We start from the raw sequence: 24289 nt of genomic DNA, 5'->3' as shown, positions 1-24289 counted from the left end.
GAGGAGAACTGATTCTTAACTTTTAACTTGATTCATCTCGATTCATCTCTAAATGTACTCGACTGGTAACTGGCTGTCCCATTAGTAATGAAGAAATCTAGTAGGTCAGGGATTCTATCTGGTTCCGTAGGCCGGTACGTGGGTTCCTCGGATGATCGATGGGGGAATTTTCCTCGTGACGTGGCGTCGAGTAGGTGGTGTCGTTGCCTCCTCAACTTTGGATCCCTCCTGTATGTTTAGCGCTTCGCTCTTTGCTACAACCAAACATCGAGTCGTACCAAGAACGGAAGGGCCTTAATTAGCGCGCGAGTGACCCGAAATGAGTCCGTTTTTCGTTCTCGGTGGTCTGACTCACCGATCTGGAAGGTGCAAGGACCTTCGTCCCAGACGCCAGACATCCTAAACGGTCCGTCAAATATTGACACGTGGAACGTTTGGCGACCTGCACCGGCCGGCTGAGACGAGCTTCCCAGGACGACCTTGCGTTCCCTTCGAACTTATTCGAAGAAAGCCGCTGGACGAGGACTTTCGACGTTCAGACAAGTCAGGATAGGACGTGGCGGCTAATAACGTTAATGCTGCGACTTGTCGCTCGAGGAATGTCGTAAACGGACAAGAGTGGTCGGAGAGTCGCATTGGAGCGCTTGCACAATCAGAGGGTGACACTTTGCGCATGGATGGGAGCTTTCAAGCTTTTTGGAAGTGGAAGGTAGAGAGACGGAAATCAATAATAAAATCGGCTGAACTTTGTGGAATACAGAAACTAAATCTATCGGACAGGAATTCTCCATATCTTCAGCTAGACCACGATGGAACCAACCATCGAAACATCGCCAGACTCACCGAATTTCCAGGGTCCGGTGAAGTCCTTTGTCCAAGGGACAACTGGTGCGCGACCGTTTCGCAGAAGTTTCAGCCACGGTTAGGGACCTCTTTTCGCCCTTTCCTGTCTGTTATTTTTTTCCCTCTCCTTTCTTTCTTTTTTTCGTCGTCGCTGTTAGCGTCTCGGCGTGACCACTGGGGCTACGGGGTGCACCGTCGCGACTCGTAGAGCGTTTAACGAGCGGCTGGGTGACGAGCGGTTCAAACCGTTGAACCGGCGATGATGAACGTTGATAAGGTTTTATGGTCGTGTCTCATCCTGTCCCACCAGTCGCGTCCTCCAGCGGGCAGCGACGTGCTCGCACACAGACACACTCTTGCGCTCACCTCTTCGAGTACACGGCAAGTTACGAGCCAGCGACGCTCGTTCGCCTCTTTTTGCTAGCCCTTTCTTTTTCCGAGCTGCACCTTGCCCTTCGTTCTGTACCTTGCAACCATGAGGCACAGGTGGCGGTGGTATGCTTTGTTTGGTAAATGTTGTCTTCGTGATCCTGACGTTTTGGATAGGGACGCCGGAGGACTCGTTGGAAGACATGGGACTTGGACGTAGTTGGGTAATGAGAGAACATTGGTGTTAGGAATTGATTCTTTATTATCAGACTATTGGAGTGACGCGAATGCCAGGCAGATATCACACATGGAACAAAAATAACGCACAGATATCACACAGGTATGACAGATACCACATAAATATCTCACACATCGTACACGATTTTCTTACACTTCTGTGTATGCCACTCGCACAAAACACGCACGGTCTTTCGTCCATGTATTGCGAGTAGATTTTCCCACCGAGTTTTCGAGACGTTGGACGAGCGTCGCCGAGCGTGACTATAAGAAATTTTCCAGTCTCGTACACTCTCTGAATGAGGAAGAGACGCGAGGGGCCAGTCGGAGGGAAAACTCGCGCTGGAACTTCGCGCCTCGAGTCTTTTTCACGCATCACGTACGAAATTGACTGGAAGCGGGAAGTTAGTCAATACTTTTGTACACTACCACGATGAAAAGCGTACCGAAGGTCTCTCGCGTCGACTCGAGGCGGTTACTGTTCGAATTTATCCATCCGCCTAGGTTCGTCCATTTGCAGCTGGAATTTCAAATTTTATCCACTCGATGGCAAATTTATATTTCCATGAAACGTCCAGTTTCTATTTGTATTATAAAAGTACCGTGCTCTTTATTCGCGTTTAAACTGTGTCTTAAAAATCACACGATATTTGAACAGTTTCCGCTTGCATATTTTTAACCGACTTCGATAAAGGAGGAGGTTACTCAATTCGACATTTATATATATATATATATTTTTTTTTATTCGTAGAAACGTACTCCTTTATAGTATACCTCGTTCTCTCAACATGCGCCGATACTATTTTCTAGAGTCACAGTTATCTCGAGCGATATTTTACCGAGAAACGTCTAGATCCCCCAGGAAACGGTCTGGGAAGGAACGTTCGCCGCAAGAAAAAAACCGCCTATCACTTATCACTGCTACACAGATTACCAGTCGGCGTATTCGTTTCTTGGTTGTGCAAGTGCGACTTTTGCAGTGCTCGCTGAGAAGAACTCTATCGTTGAAACGTTTATAAATTGCGCGTTCCTGCTATCGAAATCCATTGGTACGATGCTACAGAATTATTACAAATAGAGTCTCGCTTTACAAAAAAAAAGGGCATTGCCGTAGAGACACAATTCTTTCTTATATCGATACTTAGACAATTAGAGACATATTAAGGACAGCAGGCTTTAGTTTAGGCTCTTCAGTCCATATTCCAAGTTTTCTTTAAGATAACACGGCACCTGTTATTCCACTTAAGATAGGGACTTCTATATCATCGTTCGACGATCGACTAGTTTAAACTTGAAATTCCTCCAAGGAAAATACAGCTACGCGGTATGTGTCGTTTTAAATGAATTACAGCGAATTAACGTCGGTTTTCTCAACGTTGACCTGACCGTTTGATATTTGTATTGCAGTGAGCGCAAGCAGCTACATAGTGTCAGTGGTGCTCGTCCTGGTAGTCGGAGCACTGGTGGGTGTCCTGGCGACGGTATCGCATCATCTTCATCATCGTCGGCTGCTACTGCACGAGCCAGCTTCCGCCTCGATTCTGCATCACCATCGGCACCATCATCATCGTCACCACCACCACCATCATCATCATCATCATCATCATCATCGCGAGGAACTGCCGGCGTCGCATCAACGTCGTCTACTGCTGCAGGATCACCATCGTCATCCTGGCACACCGGTGAGTCTTAATAACACAACATGCTTAACCCTTGCAATAGCATCCTCAAACCTTGTTACCTTTCTCAACCCACTCCAGCATCTCGTGTCCCCAAGTATCTTTTCCCACTCTTCGAGATGTTTCGAAAGAAACTAGGTCACTCTATTCGAGAACAAACGCCCTGTAACGGACCTAGAAGACTGCCGCGAAAGAACCTCGAGGGACAACCTAATAACACTCGCAGGAATCCGTCGTCAGCGATTTCCGCGTTCCTTCTCGCTACTCCCTCGCATACCTAACGCGACTCGTGACTCCTGATAGCGTGCACGATCACGTTATTCGAACGGACGTTAGAGACACCCGCGTGGCGGAGAGGAGGCGGGTGGTCGTGGAGGAAACGCGATTTCCCATCCGACGGAGGTAGCCGCGACGTCGTCGACCTTCGACGAGATTATTACGCGATTCGTGGAACGTCGAAGGCTGTCTGGAAAAAAAGCAGCTGATATCTAATCTCGGCCTGGATGGTAGCGCAGCTGGGTCTATCTAACCCACATGTTTCCCTCCCTGGCCCCGTCTGGGAAATCAGACCGTGATCTCGCGCCCACGTTTCTTCCTCTTCTTCCTCCTTTTCGACTCGTGCTCATCCAGCTATCTCGCGAGCTTTCCTCATTCTTTTCCCCAGTCTTTCTAGCGCCCCTGTTCGAATGGGTGCTGTCTTCATTGTTCCCCCGACTGTCAACGTTGGCTGCTATTCGATTGGGGGTGGCGGGGAGGTAGAGGTAGACGAGACACTTTATAGGATTCGAGTTTGGTGGGTGAATTTTGTTCTTCTTATTTGATCATTTTTAGTGTCTCTTGAAATCTATGGGTAAATAATTATTCATTCCAAACCATCGTTTAGCCAAGCCCATAGAAGCGTTCGCTATATTACACATGTGTACAGGTCATTGCGCCGTGCAATGAATACATCGCTCAGGTGTCGAACAGAGACCGTATCAAATATAGCAAAAACCTGTTTCTGTCCAGTAGGAATGCAAACTCGTGACATAAATTCAAAACACCCCAATCCTTACGAGTTCCGAAACGTTTAGCAAAAGAATGAGCTTCCTCAAATAATAATCCACGAGTAATTCTCAATTTCTCCCGCGCGCGTCCTCGACTTTTCCCGCCGTGGACTTTTCTTCCACCTCCGAGGATCCTTCACGTGGCTGTAGGTGAAGAAGACGAAGATCCTTCTCCGTCGCCTTCCACAAAAGATTTATTTCCAGCGGACGCGACAAGACCTGATAACATCACCGTCGCCCAGACACGAGGAAACCGGGAGAAACGGAAAGACGAACGGATAGAGAGGAGTGGGAATGTCCCTGATTCGATTTGTCTCGCGCTACGACGTGCTTATGGCCCTGACGTCGGACTTCCGGAACACCGGGGACGTATTGTTCGCCGCCGAGGATAGCGTCGCAGACGGTATCGATCCGTTTCCCCTGGCCGCTTATGCGCGAATCCATCGCGTAAATAGAAATTAGTCGACGGATTCACAGTCTGCACGCGAGTCGTGTCATTGCGGATTTTATCGCATACAACGTAACGCGTACGTGGAAAAGACGCACATAAATGACGTGCGAGTATCTTTCACTCTTTTCTAGATGACAAAAAACCCCAAGTATCGAAAACATTCAGTCGAAGGCCTTGATCTTGACATTATATTTCAATCTAAAAGGGAATCAATCGTTTCTATTTCACCTATCGAAACAGCAACCTTCGGTTTCCTTGAAATTCTCCCTCTTTCTCCTTGACTCGAGCAATCCGACAATTATCCAGGGGTAGCGCGGCAACGACCTGCCACGGTAATTCACTTTCAGGGAAAAACAATTTACTTTCTTCCCTCCACCCACCCGCTCGACTCGCGTACAACGCTTTTGCGACGCGGTTCCGCAAGAAGCCCGCGAGCGAGGGGGATGCTAGCCTGAATCACAGGCAGAAAGGGGTGGAAGGTGGTTTACGACGAGCGCACAGCTCGAAAACCAAGAACTACCCAGGCAGCGATATTGCAACTTGAGCAGCCGGGGACGAGAGAGGGTAGAAGGGTGACGGCTGTCCGTGATCTAATTTGCAATGCAATCTAGAACAACAATGGTCCGCGTCGCCGACGAAAGGGGCGGCCCGGCGAAACGGAGGGTGTAAGGGTGGCGGACCTGCAGACTTCGGCGGAACTCGACGAATTCCAAGTTTCCGAACCAACGTTATCTCTTGTGCCGCGGAAATTAAGTATTGCTAGGGCCGCAAACACCTTGCCCATTTATTACACGAATATCGTAAACTAGGATGCTTAGTTAATTGGACAACGTGTATGTGCGCTGAAATTCATTCTTGAGCTCGTTACCCTTTGCTACTCCTCGCGTTACCGAAAGTATACACAAAGGAATGGCCTGGGAGTAATAATCTCAACACCTGAGGAGTTACAACGTATTCAGCTTTTAATTTCAATTTGAGGAGCCTTTCAACCAACGTACAACCTACAGTAGACCTCGAATGATCCACGACCCCAAAGAAAATCGCAGTAGGAATGGATGTAACAAAGTTCAGGGGAGGATTTCGTTCGAGGATAAGCTGACGCAAAGTTTGTAGTGTCTTGGATGACACAGTGTTTACAAGAACGGGTGACGCAGAGTCTGGATGACACAGCTTAGATGAGAGTCCGCGGATTAGGGCGAGTACATAACAGTATCTCCCGGTCCGCGGCACTGGCAGCAAAATAAGACGATGTCCTCCAGTTGTACGCAAGGAATCGACCCCGTTCCCCATCGCGCGATTCCCCGACCGAGGTTTGCGTCGGTATTCGAGTGCTGTTGGGGTTCGTTGCACTCCCTCGTACTTCGTTCCAAAAGAAGAACGCTTTATTACGCCACTTTCGTGCAACGAAAGTGACTCGGCGTCCAGAAATGTCAACGGATAGAGCAACTCGTTCGGTGGGTACACAGAGGCGGCGCGTTCACTCTTGCTTTCGCTGAATAAAAAGAACCTTGACATTCCAGAAGTCGAGCCGACTGGACGCTCAAACACTTTTCCTTTGGCAGTGTACATTTTCCTGTCTATCCAGGGAAAAGCGAGAGGAGGAAATTGCAGTTGCAGTTGTTTCGATATTATTATTTCCAGTTTCATTGGAAGTTGATGAGCAGCTTGTCTTTTGAAAGGTTCATACTCTGGCAGGGTTGGCGTTCTTGTGGAGTTTTACTGCCTTCAAGCAGTGTCGAACGACGCCTGACATCCGGGTAACACGCTAGTGTTAAGTCTCTTCATCTAGCCTCAACCCTATGGTTACAGCATCCTCTCGAGGCTATTTTCAAAGTTGTCGAGCTGAATTGCATCCTTATTTTTAACCGACTTTGAAAAGGAGGAGGTTACTCGATTCATCATGTATATTTTTTGTTGTCGCATATACGATGGTCTAAATCTAACGAGTTATTAATCAAAGTTTGGCTAGTGTCCTTATTCGTACCAAACCTCATATACAAGTAGGAGTTTTGAAGTCGCAAAATTCAGAAAAGATACATGGTGCTAGGAGAAAATCTGATCGAAACAACAAGTATCCAGCAACAGCCCACTCATCCGAGGCAAACACGTTCACGTCGCGTAGCCTCGCCAGAGACTTTTGCTCGAAGGCCTATCGACCGGTCGATGGTGTGCGTTCACGTACCCCGGGCATCGATACCCGTTCCCGTGTACGTGGAAAATGGAATTTTCGAGCGTTCGTCTGGCACGTGACGCGAATCCAGCAGCGATCCAGTGGCGCGGTTCTCTTATTTCCAGCGGTGCACGCGCTCCTCGTCCTCCCCACGAGAAGATGCTCGACACGTGGAAGTGAAAGGTCGGATTTCGTAGGAGGCTAACGTACCACGACGGAATCCTGGATACCTATAGCGTCCTCGTCCTCCTTCGGCTCCTTCCTCGCGATCCTGCGTCGTGGTTTCTCTCCGCGGTGTACCACGCCACCGTGAAAAGCGATTTGTTTGCGCTGCTGGTTGGCAAGTTCGCGTGTAAATCTCGACTCGCCGTGAAGAAGAGTTGCAGGTGTAATTATTTGGGAAATTTAGGATGAACCCTGGGTAGAAAAATCCGCTTGCGTTTGTCTTTGGGAGACTTTGCTTGGTTTGAGTTAGAAAGTAGTCTGGAGTAGTCGGAATCTGGGGAGGACGAAGAGGCTTAATTCTTCATGCTTGGACTTACTATGTAGGAAAGTCTCCTCCGCAGGCTTCGTTCGATTTTCCTTTTATTTTGGAGGATCCCTATGATTAGATTTGTTTGAAGATAGAACACACGTTAATGATTTTTTGAGGCTTTGTTTAATGACTGCTACGCGTATAATAAACCTCATACCTCGTACAAGTCCATAGTCCAGGATGTATTAACTTCCTTTCATAATAAATAGACACATAAAATGGGATAGGATCCCCACCGTACAAGAAGATACAAGGCCTGTCCAATGCGGAGGCTGGCGTCCGACCGTCGAAAATAGTTGGAAACGACCATAGTCCGCGAGCGTGAAACCAGTCCAGCGAGTCGGGCAACGGCGCGCATAGATTACGGAGCTAAATGGCGTTAGGGGGTGAGGATTATCGACGGCGACGCGACGCTGGTAAAAGGAACGCGTCGCCAGAAAAATCGTGCGGACGGTCATTACACGGTCGCGACACGCCTTTTTTATCGTCGATATCGTTACCAGTCGGGTAATTGGAAGCCATTTCAAGTTCTCTCGCCCCCGTCGTCATTCTCTCTGGACGTCTGACCCGTCTCGCCTGTCGGGGTGTACGCGTAACGTGAAATTAAATCGGGTCAATTAAGAACGCGTATTAATTTTGCTCGTTAATCACGCGACGGCCAGGGTACATCGATTATTTATTCGTAAATCAAATTTAATTACCAGAGCGCGAGCGTGCGGGGGGTGTCGCGTCCCGACGAAATAAATCAACGATTGTCCGACACCACGACGCTGCCGATGATAAAGAAGGAGTGTCGGGAAGGTGAACCGTCGTCGAAGTTTCGCTTGGGAAACTGGGAACGAGGCTGAGAGAGTTGGGATGTTGGAAGGAATTGAAGGGAGGTTTTTAAAAATTATACTTTATACTACTATATAACTATACTTATACTTCTACTTCAAAATTATTCTTCAAGGAAGCTGGGACATTGTTGGTTCAGAACCTCGCCGCGATTAACGATAATCCCCTGTATATGCGCGCGTGTGCACTTTAGACCTTCCAGCCGACCTTCCCGATCCAAGATGGCCGCCGTGCTGTAGGTGGCCGACCGAGGGGAGCCAGGTGGGCAGAAGTAAATATTATGTCTAGCGCTATAGCGGGAGTCTCCGGTTACCGGCGGACCGGCGATTGTTTTTCTACTACCTGCCCTTCTTCTCCTTCGGTACGCGAAAAATCTGCTCGCGGACAAACGGAACTCCTTCTCGCGATTTCACGACCAGGATGAAACTTTCGAGCGTTGTTGACTTTTATTCCGCGCTTTCGCGACGAACTTTCGTCCTTAATCCCATTTTTCCGCGCGTAGAAAAATATTGTGCGACTCGAAGAAAAAGCTCGCAGAGTTAATGAGTTTTCTAGAATAACACAAATTCCAGAAGTTATTCGATCGAAATATTTCTGAAAAGTTTTATCGGGCGGACCTCTCAGTTTCTGAAATTTGGTTAACCCTTCGAGTGGCAGGCGAGTTGCCCATACAGGGAAAGCTACCAAAGTTTCTGTACGACCCCGAAGTTAAATTTTCTCAGGTCACCGTGATATCTTCGTCGCGATGAGATTCGCAGCGAACGTACCTCCAGCTAGACCCGATACAATTCACGACGATACGCAGCCGCTGAGTTGGGACGGGGAGGTGGGTGTTACCAGGGATTCCCACGGACAGCCGTGGAAAAGGTAAACGTGTAGATCCGGCGCACTCGAGAAACTGCAGCGGACAGAATGGAGACGACGGAGGTGTATTTCGCGGATGGATGCGAGAGCCATTGAAAAGGACGAGGCGGAAAAACTCCGTAAGAAAATCTTATCGTTGAACGGGTCGGGACAAAAGGGGTCGGTGAGAGTTCGAGGGGTTGGAAAAGACGTAGAAGCCGCGACGACGGAGGAGGACAGGACAGATGGGTGCTCCAGGGTGCGTCCAGGCGGAAGGAAACGCCTGCGACACAACGGAGCTGCCTAGGACCGTTCCCTCCCACCCACCCCACCCCTCTCCTCCCTCTTATTTCATCTCCCTTCATCCCATTCCTTTCCACTCTTAAACCGTGGAAACTTCTGCGAGTGAGAACGCGTAGACTCGGGGAACCGTTGTAAAAACGCGTTCGCCAGACGCGACGCCGCGTTGTCGCGACGACGTTGTAGCGTTTCCTCGAAGAAGGTGAGACGACCCGACGCGTACGTGACTCTCTTCCGTTCTGACGTCTTTCTCCTAGCCTTGGTCTCCTTCCGCGAGCCAGCCGGTATCATTATTCCTAAGAAACGTCGCGACCGAAAAAGAAATTTGCCCGCGGAGGAAAATTTCATCGCGGAATCGTGATCGACGATCCGTCGACTGGCCGTGAGAGGAGAAAAATCCAAGGCGATGCTGACGAGGCAACTTCGACGCCCGGTTGGTCCAACCCACAGGACGCGGTGTGCGATTGGGGTTGATTCGTTTCCGAGTCTTCTTTGGTTTAATAGATACACGAATGAGAGAATTTGATGAGAGATGAAATTTAAATAGGACGAGTGTACGGTACAGCGAATACGTTCGAAACGAGTCGTATGGAACGTAGAACGATGTCGAATAACGCATAAATATTCTTCACTGCTTAATAGCGAGAGAAACCTCGAGTATTCGAAATAATTATTATTGAATTGTATCAACGGTTATTTCGTATAACGTTTCACCAAACTCGACATCTGGCAGTTTGTAATCTTTCCTTTGTAGCGTGATAGAGGGCAAAAACAGCGGGCCGATGTTTACAGTCGTCGTTGAGGCAGGCCATGTTTACGTGTTTTGAAACGATTGAATACGACCTCGTTGTACGCCCTAATCGAAATTTGCTTTCAGTTGCGCGATAGCTCGGCAAACAATAAGAACGATTTCCAAAATTCAAAGTATTCTCGCGTATGTTTTACACTTTGTTAGTAATTTTTGCTCGGGAGTGTTAGATAAAGTATTACATAACGTCACCGAGACGCATCGCACTGTAAGTTCTTTCTGAGTATGATTTTTTACAAAGTTTTTACAAAGGACCTACTTATTACTATTATTACTTTTACATATCATACTTGAAGTTTACTGTAATTATTGATAAAGTCTGTACAGTATTCGTTAGATTCTCTTGTTCAAATATTTATTATTTAATATCGCTTGGTACGACATAATCATTACATTATGTTTCTCCTATTATTTTATTAAAGACGATTAGATTTTTATCGCTAAAAAAATGGACTTCATTTTTATCTAAAACTAATATAATAAATGCACGCGAAATGAAATAACAATTTTACTATATTGATTGCAAAACATTAATTGAAAAATATCATTTATTACTCTAATTTAAAGTACCAACCAAAGTACCAAAGTAGCCGTAAAATTTTGCTTATTATTCATTATAATCAAAATCTGTTGGCTAGGAAAGTTCGTACAGACATATTATAATGGCCATCGGGTTGAGACTTCGGTTATGTGTATACATGTACATACATTATAATAGAAATCAGGGTGATGATTTAGAAGATTGGCACTTTAACGTGACAAAATAAGAAACAAGCAAATCACATAATTAACGTCTACACCTAATATATCCAACGTACGTTTTCCACATTACTGTACATCATAAATGCATAAAATACTCCTTATGGTACTTTATCCAACACGTCTTCGCCGCAAATGCGAAAATAAGTCACGTATTTGCAAAAGATTAGCGTGAGTCATCGACGACAGTCGTAAATATTACAATTTCGTATCGAGTATCGTTGTCACGGCTGAACGTGACAATTTGCATGCGAAAAACCGTAGACAGCCTTAGGGTTCTCGCATTTCTCGATGTTTTCGCGTACACCTGGTGTTTGACTCGGTACGTTCGTGACGTTTGCAAACCTTTCGTTTCGCGCTTTTCCTTCCTGCGATTCGCCCATCGAGGAATTATCTCGGAGACGGTGCGCAAATGTTTTTCTTATTACAGAAACGCTCGCCAGTTTTTCGAATCGTTCGCAAACAAAGCTTTCGCTTATGCGAGGCTCCGCGATTGCCCCTCGGGAGTTTTCGCGTTCTCGGGAACATTTCATGGAAACGTAAATACGTTCCTTCGGCTTCGAGTTCAAAATTAGACTTTTGTTTACGATTCGAATTTCGTGTCGCTTGTTTACTTCTTATTCAATTAGTACGTTGACTGTTGTGGTGATAAATGAACTGGCTCGGGGGAAAGGGGGGGGGGAGGGGGGCTCGAGCACTTTGGAATAGGTACAGTCAATAATTTGAACGTGAAAAGATCGTTTTCCAATTATTAGAAATTAATGGGAAAATTTGTTATTTGACGCGAGCCACGTGGAAGAGTATCAGAATATTATAATATACCATATTTGAACATTTTTTTATTGCAGTGGAAACAAGTAAAAATTTATTGAAAAGGTTAAAGGGTGTTTGAAAGTTTCGAGTGGCAGTCTGCAGAAGCGAAAGGAGGAATTGAATTATAGCGGGAGTTAACCCATCAACACCTATTGGCGACAAATCAATTTCGCGCATCGGGACGGCCAATCGTGGCGCTTAAATCGAGCCGCGTCGTCTCTCGTTTCTCACGTCAGTTCCGCCAATCGTGCCTTGGACGATAATCTCGCCGGTGAAGCGGCTGATAAACGCGCGTACAGGATATGCGGGGTCAGGGCGCGATGGACAGAGATAAAGAGAACGAGCTGGAAGGGTTCTCGTTAACGGGTGTCGTTCGAGCCAATGGGCAGAGTCCACGAGAGATCGGCAAAATTCTTATCTAAATCGAAATTGCAGGTAACCGGTATTTTAGATGGAAGGCTACTTAGATGGAAGTAAAAGTGCGAATAAAAGTAATTAATACAGTATTTTTATTATATCTTTTTAATGTAAAAATGTACTTTTTCTAAGAACAAAAGTTTGCCCCTTCTCTGGGCGTCGAAGTGGACGCGTGGCGTCGCGGGTCCGGTCGCGTCTGGTCGCGTCGCGCTAAGTGCAAAGAGAAGCAATGACCTGATTTGAAATTTATTACGCTTGGGCGACGTCCAAGTGCGGTGCATCGACTGCCAAAAGCAAACGGGCCGGGCCAGCCGGCGCATCGAACGAGGAAATAAAAAGAACCCACGCGGATAAAAAACAGAGGATGATCGTACGCCGTTCGTTCCTCGAATTCTTTCGCGCGCCAACAAAACAGGCAGATAGACGGGACGTGTGCGCGCATGCATGCATGCCTGCATCTTTGCTTTCGGATATGACAGGAGCGGGAACTCTCGACAAGGAAAACAGGGAAAAGGAAAACAAGGAAAAATGGGATCACGAGGTGTGCTCTCACGGAGGGTAGTGACGTCTCGAGTTGTTCTCCTTTCAGTTTGTCGTACGATTGTTATAGATTTCGTGAGAGATTTCATGCAGAGATCGTGTTCCATGAGGCGAAGTTATGCGCGAATCAGGAATCGAAAAAACTCGGAAAAAGTATCGATAGGCCCCAGAGAGCAAGAACAGTGGGAATCGTAAATAAGCTTGAATCCTCTTATTTGGAGCCAACGATAGACGCCTCCTCGTGTCTCGCGGCGGCTTATCCACGTGCGTGACTTTTGCTAAGTAGCCTTGAAGCTGTGCAAAGCGGATTACCGTTCTGCCGGTCCGTCGAAACTTTGTTCGCCCGTCGACGCGCGCCTACTCGTTCGATCACGAATCCAGGTCATCGACGAGCCACGATTTACCTAGCCGTTCAACGGGGTCGACGTTGGAGAATTTTCGAGAGCGCCATCTCCTCTTTTTCTGCTTCAAACGATGGTCCACCTCGTGTTCAGGGTTTACAGTACCTAGAACATGTATACCAATTTATAAATCATAAAGACACATCAATGATTCCTAGCATACAAAAACGTAAAAGTACCAGAGTCGGCATTCAAGACGCGTGTTGCGAACCATCGAAGCCCGTTTTCTCCAAGCACCCTATTTACACACCTTTCCTAGGTATCCCAGACGAGATATCGGGGTCTGCCTCTGAAAGTCTGCGTTCTCCCGAGACCCTGGATCGCAGACACAAAATTCTCTCAACTATTTACACCGAGAATATAGCATCCTGGGCCGTGACCGCAGTAAAAGTACTCTTTCCGTTGCGCTGGAAAACCGCTCCCCGTTGGAAAGCACGGCCCCGTTAAAGCGATCGTTGGCCCTCCGAGAGGCGACCTCCCCGCGCGAAAGCTATCCTCCTCCCCTCGCTAACCCTCCCACCGTCCTTTTCCCTTCTGTAACCGAGTTTCTCGTACCTTCGCGGGCGAGCTCACCGTTGACGGCTCACGAATCGATTTCGAATTCCAGCAACGCCGAGGCATCAGCATTTTCCGCCTCGCCGCGTTCCCCTTTCAACCGATCGTCAAAGCCACCGGAGAGCCGCGATCCACGGTCTCGTGCTCGCTAAAACGCGCCAGGGATCTTCCGGGTGATCCTGATTTAAAATCTTCAGAGACCCTGCGGAGACGCTCTATACTGGGTGCTTCTCAAAACTGGGAGTAACTGATATTGTCTAGAACGAAGGGGCAAGAGAGTCGGGGGACAAGATGTATCCTGCAAGAGGGTGGTCTGTCTTTCGGTGTTGGAATCTTTTAGGAATTTTTCGATGATAGTTTTCTTCGTGGGAATCGATTCTCCTGGTTGAATTCCTTACTCGTTTCTGCCGCCTGGATTCTTAAAAATGACCGTTGCGCGACGTTTTTCATCGCGGGAGACATTTTAGAATCCGGGTGGTTCCGTGGAATAATTCGCAAAAAAAATATATACGATCCAACTTACACCGACCGCGCTTCGCCAGACCTCCGTAGACCGCATTTTCTCTCCGAGTCCGATTTAAATAAAACTGCCCCCGAGGCGGTGTCTTCCTCGGTCCCCCGTTCGTTTCACCCCTCGTCGTGGTCGTATTCAAGCGAGCCAGGACCAGACACCGGGACGCGGGGAAGCGTTGCGGGCGAGTCTGACGGCGGCAGGAGGGTCGCCAGGACTGGAGGGTGGTTTTTTGGACCAGGAACGGCTGTCTGGGTCGCGCTTAAAGCGGAAACGTCCGACGATATCGCGCCCATAGAAACGGATTCGGTTTCTCTCCGTGTCCTCTTCTTCTGGGACAACGTCGCAATAGAACGGAGATCTCTGATTTTATCCGCACCCTGCAGGGACCGAGAAATAACATACCCTTTTCCACCTGGAAAATGATAATTTTATTTCAATTTTATTTCGGTAATGTCCATCGAGACGAAACAAATTTCGTTCATCGAATCGAGTCTCCCCTCTTCTTTTTATTTTTCCCTTACTTAATTACTATCGTTAGACTGCGGATGCTTATGCAGATTCACATTATACTACACTATCCGCGCCAAGTCGTGGTTCAAGTCTTGATTAAATGTAAATCGTACTCGAAATTTTATACCCAGAGTTTTGGCTGAATCTCATTATTCGTTCCTAGGGTTAACGCGGGGTGTTGCGTGTCTAGCGTAAGGACAATTTCGGGGGCGCGAAATAAAGTCTGGCGGCACGGATTCAATTACGCCCGTAGCTCTTTCGACTGATCGACTAGCGAAATGTCCGTCGACGGGGGTGTGTACACCGATTCCAACCCTCTCCTGTCGAGCCATTGTCGAAGGTTCTGCCCGTGCGGTCGCGGTGCTACCTTGTGTGCGCGGAGCAATCGAACCGACACGGCTCGCGCGCGTGAATCGCGGCCGGGGGTGGATCCGACGGTCATTTCGGGGATGCTACGTGGATGTGGAGCACGGACCCCGGTGATATTTAGATTTCAGTGTGCGCGAACCGAGTTCTGGAATTAAATTGGAATTCATCGGAACAATTGCTGAACAAGAATCCACATTAGAATGCAATTAACAGTGATTATCGTTCGTAGTCTTGGATAGCCAGGTTGCTTTAATGAAATTGAAATAGTATTGAAACAGTATTGAAAGAATATTCTCGTGGGATATGTAAATTGAAATTTTTATGAGATACCCTGTTGGTCATAATTATTAGGACGCTATAACACGAACATTAATTGCCTTTATTTTCTGGGCTCGAATGAAGAACATGTTCAACTGTAAATATTTATCGAATATAAATGTAGCTAAGTCTGAATGATTTCGTGACTTTCTTTACAGTTAAACCACGCGGATGTCCTGATACTCGGGGCCGACAGTGTACGTTGTCGACGATGGTTGACCGATTTGTTCGATGTTGAAAGTAATCTTTCCCAAAGCAGAGGTACGCGCAATCAATTTCCAGCAATTTTAGACTCACGACCGTTCTCGGAGCGAACGGTTCGGTTGTTATCTCTCGTTCGTCTGCTTATGGCTCGCGTAAATGCAAAGTCTCTTACGTCTTCCTCGCTGTATCTTCCTTCGCGCTGTAAAAATCGTGGAATGCGATAAGCCGAGAACGATTCAGCCAAGTGTATAAAATTTTGTATTCCCCTCGAGAAGATCCCGAATCGACGATCTCTCTAGTTTACGAGGGGTTGGAATCTCTGAGTGCTGTACGACGTTGAAAACTTCTCTCGCTTTCTATTTTTTTTTTTTTTTACCGCTACTCTCTCCTTTTTTTTTATGCGTGATCTGGTCACGTACACGGGTCGACTGACGGGAGACGGGGTGGCATTAGCCCCCCCGTGGAATATTTCATAATGGCTCGTGAATGGGACGTGGCGAACATCCCTCGCGGTGTAATATGGGCTAGGGCTACGTCGGGACGATACATATCGACTGGCGGTAGCCAGATTTCCCTCTCGATTTTCCTGCTCGCGCGTCGACCCTGACCCAACGACAGACGCGCACCCCCGCACCCTTTGGATACACACGATCTCTCTGTTTCCTTTCGCGTTCGTATTCCCGCTCGCTGCGCGCACGCACCAGCGTATATTTAGACGCTTCCAGTTACGCTGTATTTTGAGACTTTTGTTGCTTCACGTTTCGAACTTTTACCCGACTAAAAGAAAAGAAGAGGGGAGAAATTCCTTGGGAGCGATGCCGTCTATTCCCGAGGGTGGTCAAGGTACTCGAGGTTTATTAGGTTTATTCGAGACGATTTAAAATCCGCAGTCCAATCATCATATATACGTGTCACTATTTACTCTTCGAGGGCGAGTGTCTGCGGATGGCAGCCAAACCGTTTTTAGATCTTAAGACTCGACTCTATGCATTGTCTAGGTTTCGGACGTAGGTGTTTAGTCTATCGCAGATATAGCTGTGTAGTCTAGCAATTCATCTAGAATCATCTTTTCTTTGTATCAACCCTTCCCAACACTTTCCAACCAGACAGCACCAACATCGTTATTGTTATCCTCTATTGGAAAAAATCGACCGTTATCTTTCGAATACCTCTAAAATTGCTTCAAATTTGTCAAGTCACCTCCCGAGTATCCAAATGTAACTCCGAATGTCTCCGTATCACAGCTTCCATCGCGAAAATCATTTCTCCGGGATCAGACACCGAGCAGAATATCAAGGGTAAATGGTTTCCTCGCCCTGAGCAACGAAACTCGCGCGGCGTCCTAATGCGCAACCGAGCTACACGTGTCCACGATTATCCCTCCGATCGTCGTAGGCGAGGAAAAGCTCCAGCCGCCTCGAAGGGTTTCTTCGGATTTTTTCGTCATAGACACCACCGTGAATCTCGATAACGAGCGACCGATAAGACGATCGTGGGGGCGACGCGCGTTCCTTTGTCAGCACCGGTCGGATCTCTCTCCCCTTTCTTCGTGGGGGCAGACGGTGGATTTCTCGGGGATCTTCGTGGAATTCGCGCGGCTACGGGTTTCTTTCGCGGCAAGGGCGACGCGAGGGAACGCCAACGGACGTGTCTTAATCCGAGCCGACGCTTCCCTGCGAGAGACGGGTTTTCTCCGATCGATTGTGTCGGCGGCCGGGCGTTTTTTTGCCGCCGTCGATCCGTACGTCCGCCGTTGAAATGTTCATCGCGGATCGAACTCGAGGCATCGGTCCTGGCCGCATTTTTATATTTATTCGACCGTAAAACGATAATTAGCGTGAACTATATACGAACGTGAAGATATTTGATTAGATAGTCGTTTCGAAGGTGTACTACTTAAGCTTGAAAACAATTCCATTTGGAGCGAAGATCAGATGGATGGATTAGATATATTCAAACGTGATCTCTTTTCGATTAGTCACAGAAAATTGAAACATTTTCTAGCGTGTGCGGGGCAAGATCCTTTATTGTAATAAATTGGAGGCAAAGCGAAGAGGTCGGGTGTCGTGGAGGGACCGTTTCGAAAATCCTCGGAGGGCGCATAAAATTGAAATAACTCGGCGATGATGGGGCCGTCGGAGACGTCGTTTTTACCCGTCGAGAGAAAGAAATACGGGGCGTAGAGCGAACGGATGCCAGAGTGTCAGATAAGGCCAGGCTTCGACAAACACGTCCACGTAATTCGCTATCTAATCGGAGCTAGCCATTTATGCAAACTAGTTTTTAGAACCTCGCCTCGACGTCCGTCGTTTCTATCATCGTGACAGTCCTCCCCCCCTCCTCCTCCTCGATCGTAACACGCCTTCGTTGAGCCGCGATAAGGGGAACTTGTACTATTAGAAGCCTTATCGACCGGCCACCGGTTCGTTATTAATCAGTTTACATAAGCGGTAGCAGAGATCTACTCTTTGAGACGATTGCTCGTTGAACGATCAAGGTCGTTCGATCCGAGCTCTCGCTACGATCGATCTTCTTTTTTACTCGTTTCTTTGTGCTTCTGTCGTGTTACTGATCGTTTCAAATTTACAAGAGTCGTCGTACGAACGAGCGAGAATAACCTTCGTCGACGCGCGCGTGTAAATCGCACGATCGGGACGCTGCAGAACCAGCCGCGGATATCCAGAAATATTCGTCATTCGCAGATGTCGGCATCGGTTGGAGAGATTGTTTAAACGTGTCTCGATCTCCTCGAATCGAGGTCTCTATTCGATATTCAATTTCTACGCGAATATCGTTATTCTATATATTCCCGAATACTCGCGTCCCCGAGATTCATCCTTGTCTACTTATCACCTATCCGACCATCCCCAATTCCGTCGCGACAATCACGTCCGTCGGATGTTTCGTGTCCGTAATTCCCGCCTAAAATCGATAAGTCGCAACCGAAAGTGGAGTTCGCGATTAAATAAACCTGCGTTAGCATCGGCCGGGCCGCGCGGGCCGACACGCCTGAATTCTTAACGCGCGTAATCTCCGCAGGCCGTCTCCTCGTATCGCTTATCGCGGCTTTTAGTCCCGGAGCGGAGCAGTAAATTTCCGTCGGACAGGGCCCAGCGAATCGCGGTCTCGTCTGGCCGAGTTCCGGCCGAAACCACGCCCGTTTCGAACGCTGAGGTACGCGCGCACACATTTATATATCGCATGTATTTCTATATACATACGTGTATATGCGTACGCATATATCCGTTGGCGCGGAGGACTCGACGAATCTTTTATAGAGGGCTGAAAAATTCACTCCGCTCGCCGATTACGAGGGTCGATGTGTCGGCTCGTTCCACGTCTCTCGTCTCGCCCGGCAATGGCCGAATAACCTAATTCCCGCCACCCTCGATGATCGATCATCGTTCACGTTGTTAAGGTTACGCCGATATATGGGTTAAGCCCCGTGATACGGGCGTGATTCCACCGTTGCGGGCTTTTAATCGAGATTAGGTCGGTTAGTACCAGGTGTTTCTTCGATTATATTTCGATGTGAAATTTACATTAATGGTCGGGTCTTGTAGAAATTGTCCAACTTTTATGATTTGTTCGTTTACGAAATCACTCGAACCTCGTCGAGTTTCTGATTATTCGTTTGGTTTCTGTTACGGTGAGTTGTATTATTTTGCGCGTGTTTTTTCCCCGGTTCCAATTCCGAAATCGACGGTACGTATCAATATTTATGAGGAGCGTAGTAATGAACCCCTTAAAATAAAATTTGTTTGCACACAATGCTTTCACCTTCTTCGCGGTGATTCTTTCCGGTTCCTGACAAAACGACGCGACCGGAAACCCTCGAGGCGAATAAATCAGTCACGGTTTCCTTTGTTGGTGAAATTGAGCGGAATACAACCTCGTAAGGTTCAAGCGCGACACGCTAGCCACATCCTGCTACTCCGCGACCTTATTAGCATTTTATTTCTTCGCTATATCGCGATATCAAAATCTTCGAGATATCAGCTGTTTTCTACAGCAAGTTCTCGCTCGAGAAAAATTAGATGCGACATCTCAATTATTTCTTTGCGAAGTAAATTAAAAAACTTCGACGACCAAATTGAGGAGTCTTTTACGACCGTTTTACCAAGGGGACAAAGAGAACGGGAAGTTAACCGGAATTTTCGCGCGGTCGAAATACACGACAGCGAGTGTTGCGTAGCCGTGAGAAGGCTGGCGCGGTCGAAGCAGACCGCAGACCGCGTCTGCGGTCCTTCCGCCTCCCGTTCCGCTACTTTCTCGACTTTTCTTCCAACGGACGCGTTTATCGATCGTCCAACCGTCGCATCGCGGCGTATGCACGCCGGATTAAGCCCGTTCGTCGCAAAAGCAAAGTGCCCCGATCGCCTTCCGCTTTTAAATAGACGTTTCCCGTTTCGCGTTTGGTTTCCTGGTCGCGGACCGCAGGAAACGGAGCACCGCGTACGGCGCAGATACGCGACAATCAACGGAACACGACTCGCGCAGGCAACTTTAGAGGAAACGTGTCCAGGGGCTAGATTAGGTAGCTCGACAATGTGTGTAGATTAATTCGAGGCGGAGGTTTGACGGGGCCCTACAGGATTTGGCTTTTAGAGCTTTGGTTAAGTTAATTCGGGTAATCGATTCCTCTTGTTTGGTCGGTTTCGTGGTTTTTCTTCCGATGGAATCCTGCTCATACCATCGCGATCCCTGTATGGAGATGGTAGGTCGGAGTTCGTTTGTCTTCGCCTAGGTTAGCTCTAGCAAACTGGGAGTCTAGAGGTCTGAGAACGTAAACCAAGGTGAAGGTTTATGCAAGTCTACCAAGACCTCTTTGATCTTTCAGTACCTAACAGACCTTAGAGTATTGTTTCTAGATTGCCATCTACAAATCTGTGAATCTTCGAATACGAAACTTTCGATGCCTCCTGTGCCACTAGGAGCACCACAACTCCTCGTTTGGGACACTCGTCATCGAAAGCAATCAACCAAGAAGCGTTCTTGAAATCCTCACTGCGGAAGGTTGGCCTGTTAATGACAGCCAAGTGAAAGTTGGACGTCTAGACGTATTTATTTCTAGAGCGACGAACGCCGTGATTTTATTCCTGTCACGGTGATACCGAAGCCGTCTGATTGACGTAGGTGTTGCACCGATTTCGTCTAAGAATAGGTGTCTGTATATGGCACGGGCGGGAAATGTTCGGCTCGTGGCGTCGATCCATCGGACCGATTGGCACCATTTGCTACCGACACCGGCTACGTAAGATGCAGGAAACGTAAATCGAAACGCTTCGGAGCACCTGGGGAAGGATTTACCGAGAGCCACGGCGACAGTTGAGGAGATCAAACTGCCACGCGTATTTTAAACGCGTTGACGGACACAGACGTTGGCGGGTGGATAGAGCAGTTGCGAGAGGAATGGGAGGTCCAGGTTCGAATCCCGAATCGATGACAAATTCTGCTCGAAGTGAATGAAAGGATTAAGGAACAAGTTCTCCTGGGATCTTGATAGAAGAGCAGTTGGATTGCTGAGGATAAGGTCGATATACTCCCTTGGTGTTGTACACGTTAGGCACCTGATACTATGATATCACGGTATCATACCTTGGGGAATGCACGTGTTTGATAAAGGACTCAAATTCAAACTCGATCCATCCAAGCATCTACCCTTCAAGCGTTCCCATTTGTAGAGTCAGGTGGTCAGAGTGACGTCCTGATAGATGGAAGTTACAAATTTGAATCCTCGATCGATGAACCAAATCGTCATCTATCCAGACCTAAATCACAGAGATTCATCAATTGGACCTACTCTGTTGCATCCCGCATCTACACATCAAAGCAAGATCTTTGGCAGAATAAAAGGTCCCCAATCCTGGTTGGACAGAGCCCCAGCGACGTTCTGATCTACATGTTCGGCATTCTAGCGTCATTCAGCTATTTAGGCGGTTGCGCCACGTCGAATCTACTTCCTCACCTTGCCAGAGCTAGGGATCACGTCACTGACACCAATCTTTCGGCATCCTCGCCGAGCGACGCTATCAGCGAAGTAGGTGAAGCTAACTGTACACGCGAATTCTCGCCCACCACCAGTTTTCACTGCAGGCATTCGAGGTACATCATCGAAGAGCAAATATTGACCAACAAACGGTGGTGTCTCCGGTGTCCACCTCGTAGTCAATTTTTCGCGCGTATTTGGGTGGAGGATTATTTATCGACACTTCGCGGCAGTGCTCCGTACACAGTGGCCCCTGGACTGCAGAATAAATAGGCGCAGGTTCTGTTGTCGTTCAGAAGTCGGATCCGAAAGATCTTCAGCTGCGAATGATAGAGTCCCTTGTCCAGACCTCTTCTAGAGGAATGTGCCTAGGGCAGGGTATCTAATGTAGTAGTATCCGTGACAGAGTAAACAGACACATTTGAACCTGTCTTTCAAAAGTTTTCTTCCCGGTGGTGGAATATTCTTTTCAGATCTCGTGTCGATTTTATACGCGTAATGGCAGGATGAATAGACTCGGTTGATTACCTATTGTACTCTTCAGAAGAACTTCCATCAGTTGTCAGTGGTAGAGTCTTCTTCCTATGCTTCTGTAATAATTTGCTCAGGATCGTTCTAACATCCCATACTCCTCGCAGTAATTTTCCTCGGCTCGCACCAATACCGACACACCTGGCTACAGGAGTGCGTCCTTCCGTTTATCTCGACAATTCTCGCGGATTTTCCTCGAGTGCCCTCCCGAAATGTTCCCGATGGTACGCGATACTCGTTTCGAGACGACGCGTCGCGGATTCCAGGACGTCCTTCGGCTCTTCTCGCCAGGGAAGCCAGTTAGAGGCGAAGCTCGCGTTACAACAGAGGCTCGCGACGGAGGTGAAAGTCGGACGTCTAGACGTGTTTACCCGCGCGTCGGATGCCCGCAATCGCGGCTGCATTGCGACAACCCGGGGACCTCGGATGGACGGGCATCAAAGTCGGTTTCCTCGTAAGTGGCTGGCCACTCGAGCGTGTGTTCCGCAGCGTCGGGGACATTGTGTACCCACAATCGCGACGTACGTGTCTTGCACGCGTAACGCGTCCGCCTGTCTCTCGCGCTTTCCCAATTGCAGCGACGTTTAGGCCGATCATCCGAGAAATCGGCCCACATACCACGTATCTGGATAGAGAAGATCAATTAGTCGTTTACTTTGCACGCTGGTAGTTCGATCTAGGTGGCAGTAGCTAAGGTCCTAGGTTTAGGGCAGGTTTAATTTAGACTTTCTTTAATAAACGTAGAGGGTACGGAATACTTTTGAGATTGACCGCATATAGAAAAATCTTTCTTCGCTCGCTATCGATGATTTAGCTCTGTTAGTCTCCAGAGATTTAGGAAATCAGAGAACCGAAAATTAGTAACAGAAAAAAGTTCCCTTATCTTCTGAACAATTCGTAACTCGTATTTTCGAGTTACTCCACGTACATTTCAACGAAAATTCTACGGATATCCCCTCGACGCACAAGGAAAGTTTAATAACCCACAGGTCATACATGTCCCTCCACGAATAATGCAGCGCGTACTCGGCGAAGGAAAAAAAAATGGTTTTTCTTAGCGAATATTCGCGTACTAGAGAAACTCCTCCAACGTACAGTTCCGTCGCAATGAATGTTTGAAGACCCATGAATATCTCACGTCTCCAAGCTGGTGTAACCCCTTAACGCGCTGGTTCCCGCGCGAGCCAGAGGTGAAAGACCCGTCATTAGGTCGCGCGGAACCGAGAGGATTAAATGCGACGTTAGGACGCAAATGGCCCACTGGTTGATCGTGAGTCAAAAGTGACATGCCGAGCTCGTGCGCAACGGGACATTAAAAGCTAGGAAGCGTGAGTGTACAAACGTTGGAAATGCTTGGGCCCACCTATTGGGACCGGAAACAGACTCGGTCCCAACATTTAGCCAAGAAAATTCATCTACCAAGATGACTACCGTCGCCGATGAATCCCCTAATCACGGACGAGCTTCCCAATATCTCGAGATATTGCTGGATAAATATCTCCCTGCTCGATACCTGTCGCACTCTGGTTTTCCAACGAAATAGATGGATCCACGGAAATTCCTCGTCCGTCGACGATCGAGTGGAGAACTCGATCTCGATCGACAACACCGTCGAGGAAAGCCGTAACGACGACAAAGACGTCACCAATGAGGACAACGAATGGGGACGAGTATCCGAAGCCTCTCATCTAGCTGGCTGTCGGGGGGACCGGCGGGGGAGAACACCAATCAATGCCTTTTCAGGGAATTGCGTAATCGTCTAGACTAGCCGACCTCTTTATCGTTCTTATCGGGCCGCCAAGGTTGATTCATAGGCGACGCCGACGTCGGGCCTAGAAAGAAGGTATTACTAGACTAGACGCATACCGTAGACCTTCTGGCGCGTGACGCTTCGCGGCAGAGATGAGTTATGGTTTTATAGTCCGGTTGGGTTACAGATACGTTAGGAATATTTTCTGGAGTCAAGAGAGGAATTTAGACTTTAGCACTTTCTTTAGTTTGGAAAGAGTAGGTGATTAAATTTCGCTACCTTCAGGGATAATTACAAAACAATCGATTGGTTAGCAACTCCGATTCTGGTTAGACGACCTGCAGGCCACCATGGCTGGCCGAGTGTACGGTCGTCGGAATATTTCCGTCCGGCATTCCCTTGTTATCTCCAGGATCCGAGGAGGCTCAAAGAGAACGATATCACGCGACGCAAGGGAAATCACGGGCACGGGAGGTCAGCTTTTCACGAATGTATGGAATT

The 24289-nt window shown here is 47.9% G+C and overlaps 1 protein-coding gene across 1 annotated transcript in view; it reads left to right on the top strand.

Annotated features, from left to right (window-relative positions):
- Nucleotides 1–24289, top strand: part of LOC128876156 (histone-lysine N-methyltransferase Suv4-20-like) — a 102597-nt gene that overhangs the window by 31551 nt on the left and 46757 nt on the right. The window contains exon 2 of the mRNA XM_054122287.1: nt 2857–3131. Within this exon, the coding sequence (XP_053978262.1) occupies nt 2857–3131 (275 nt within the window). The remainder of the gene's footprint in view (nt 1–2856; nt 3132–24289) is intronic.

The sequence above is a fragment of the Hylaeus volcanicus genome, chromosome 5, assembly GCF_026283585.1.
Source record: "Hylaeus volcanicus isolate JK05 chromosome 5, UHH_iyHylVolc1.0_haploid, whole genome shotgun sequence".
Taxonomy (NCBI): Eukaryota; Metazoa; Arthropoda; class Insecta; order Hymenoptera; family Colletidae; genus Hylaeus; species Hylaeus volcanicus.
Note: the sequence above shows the minus strand (reverse complement) of the source record. Positions and strands in the feature narration are given on the sequence as shown.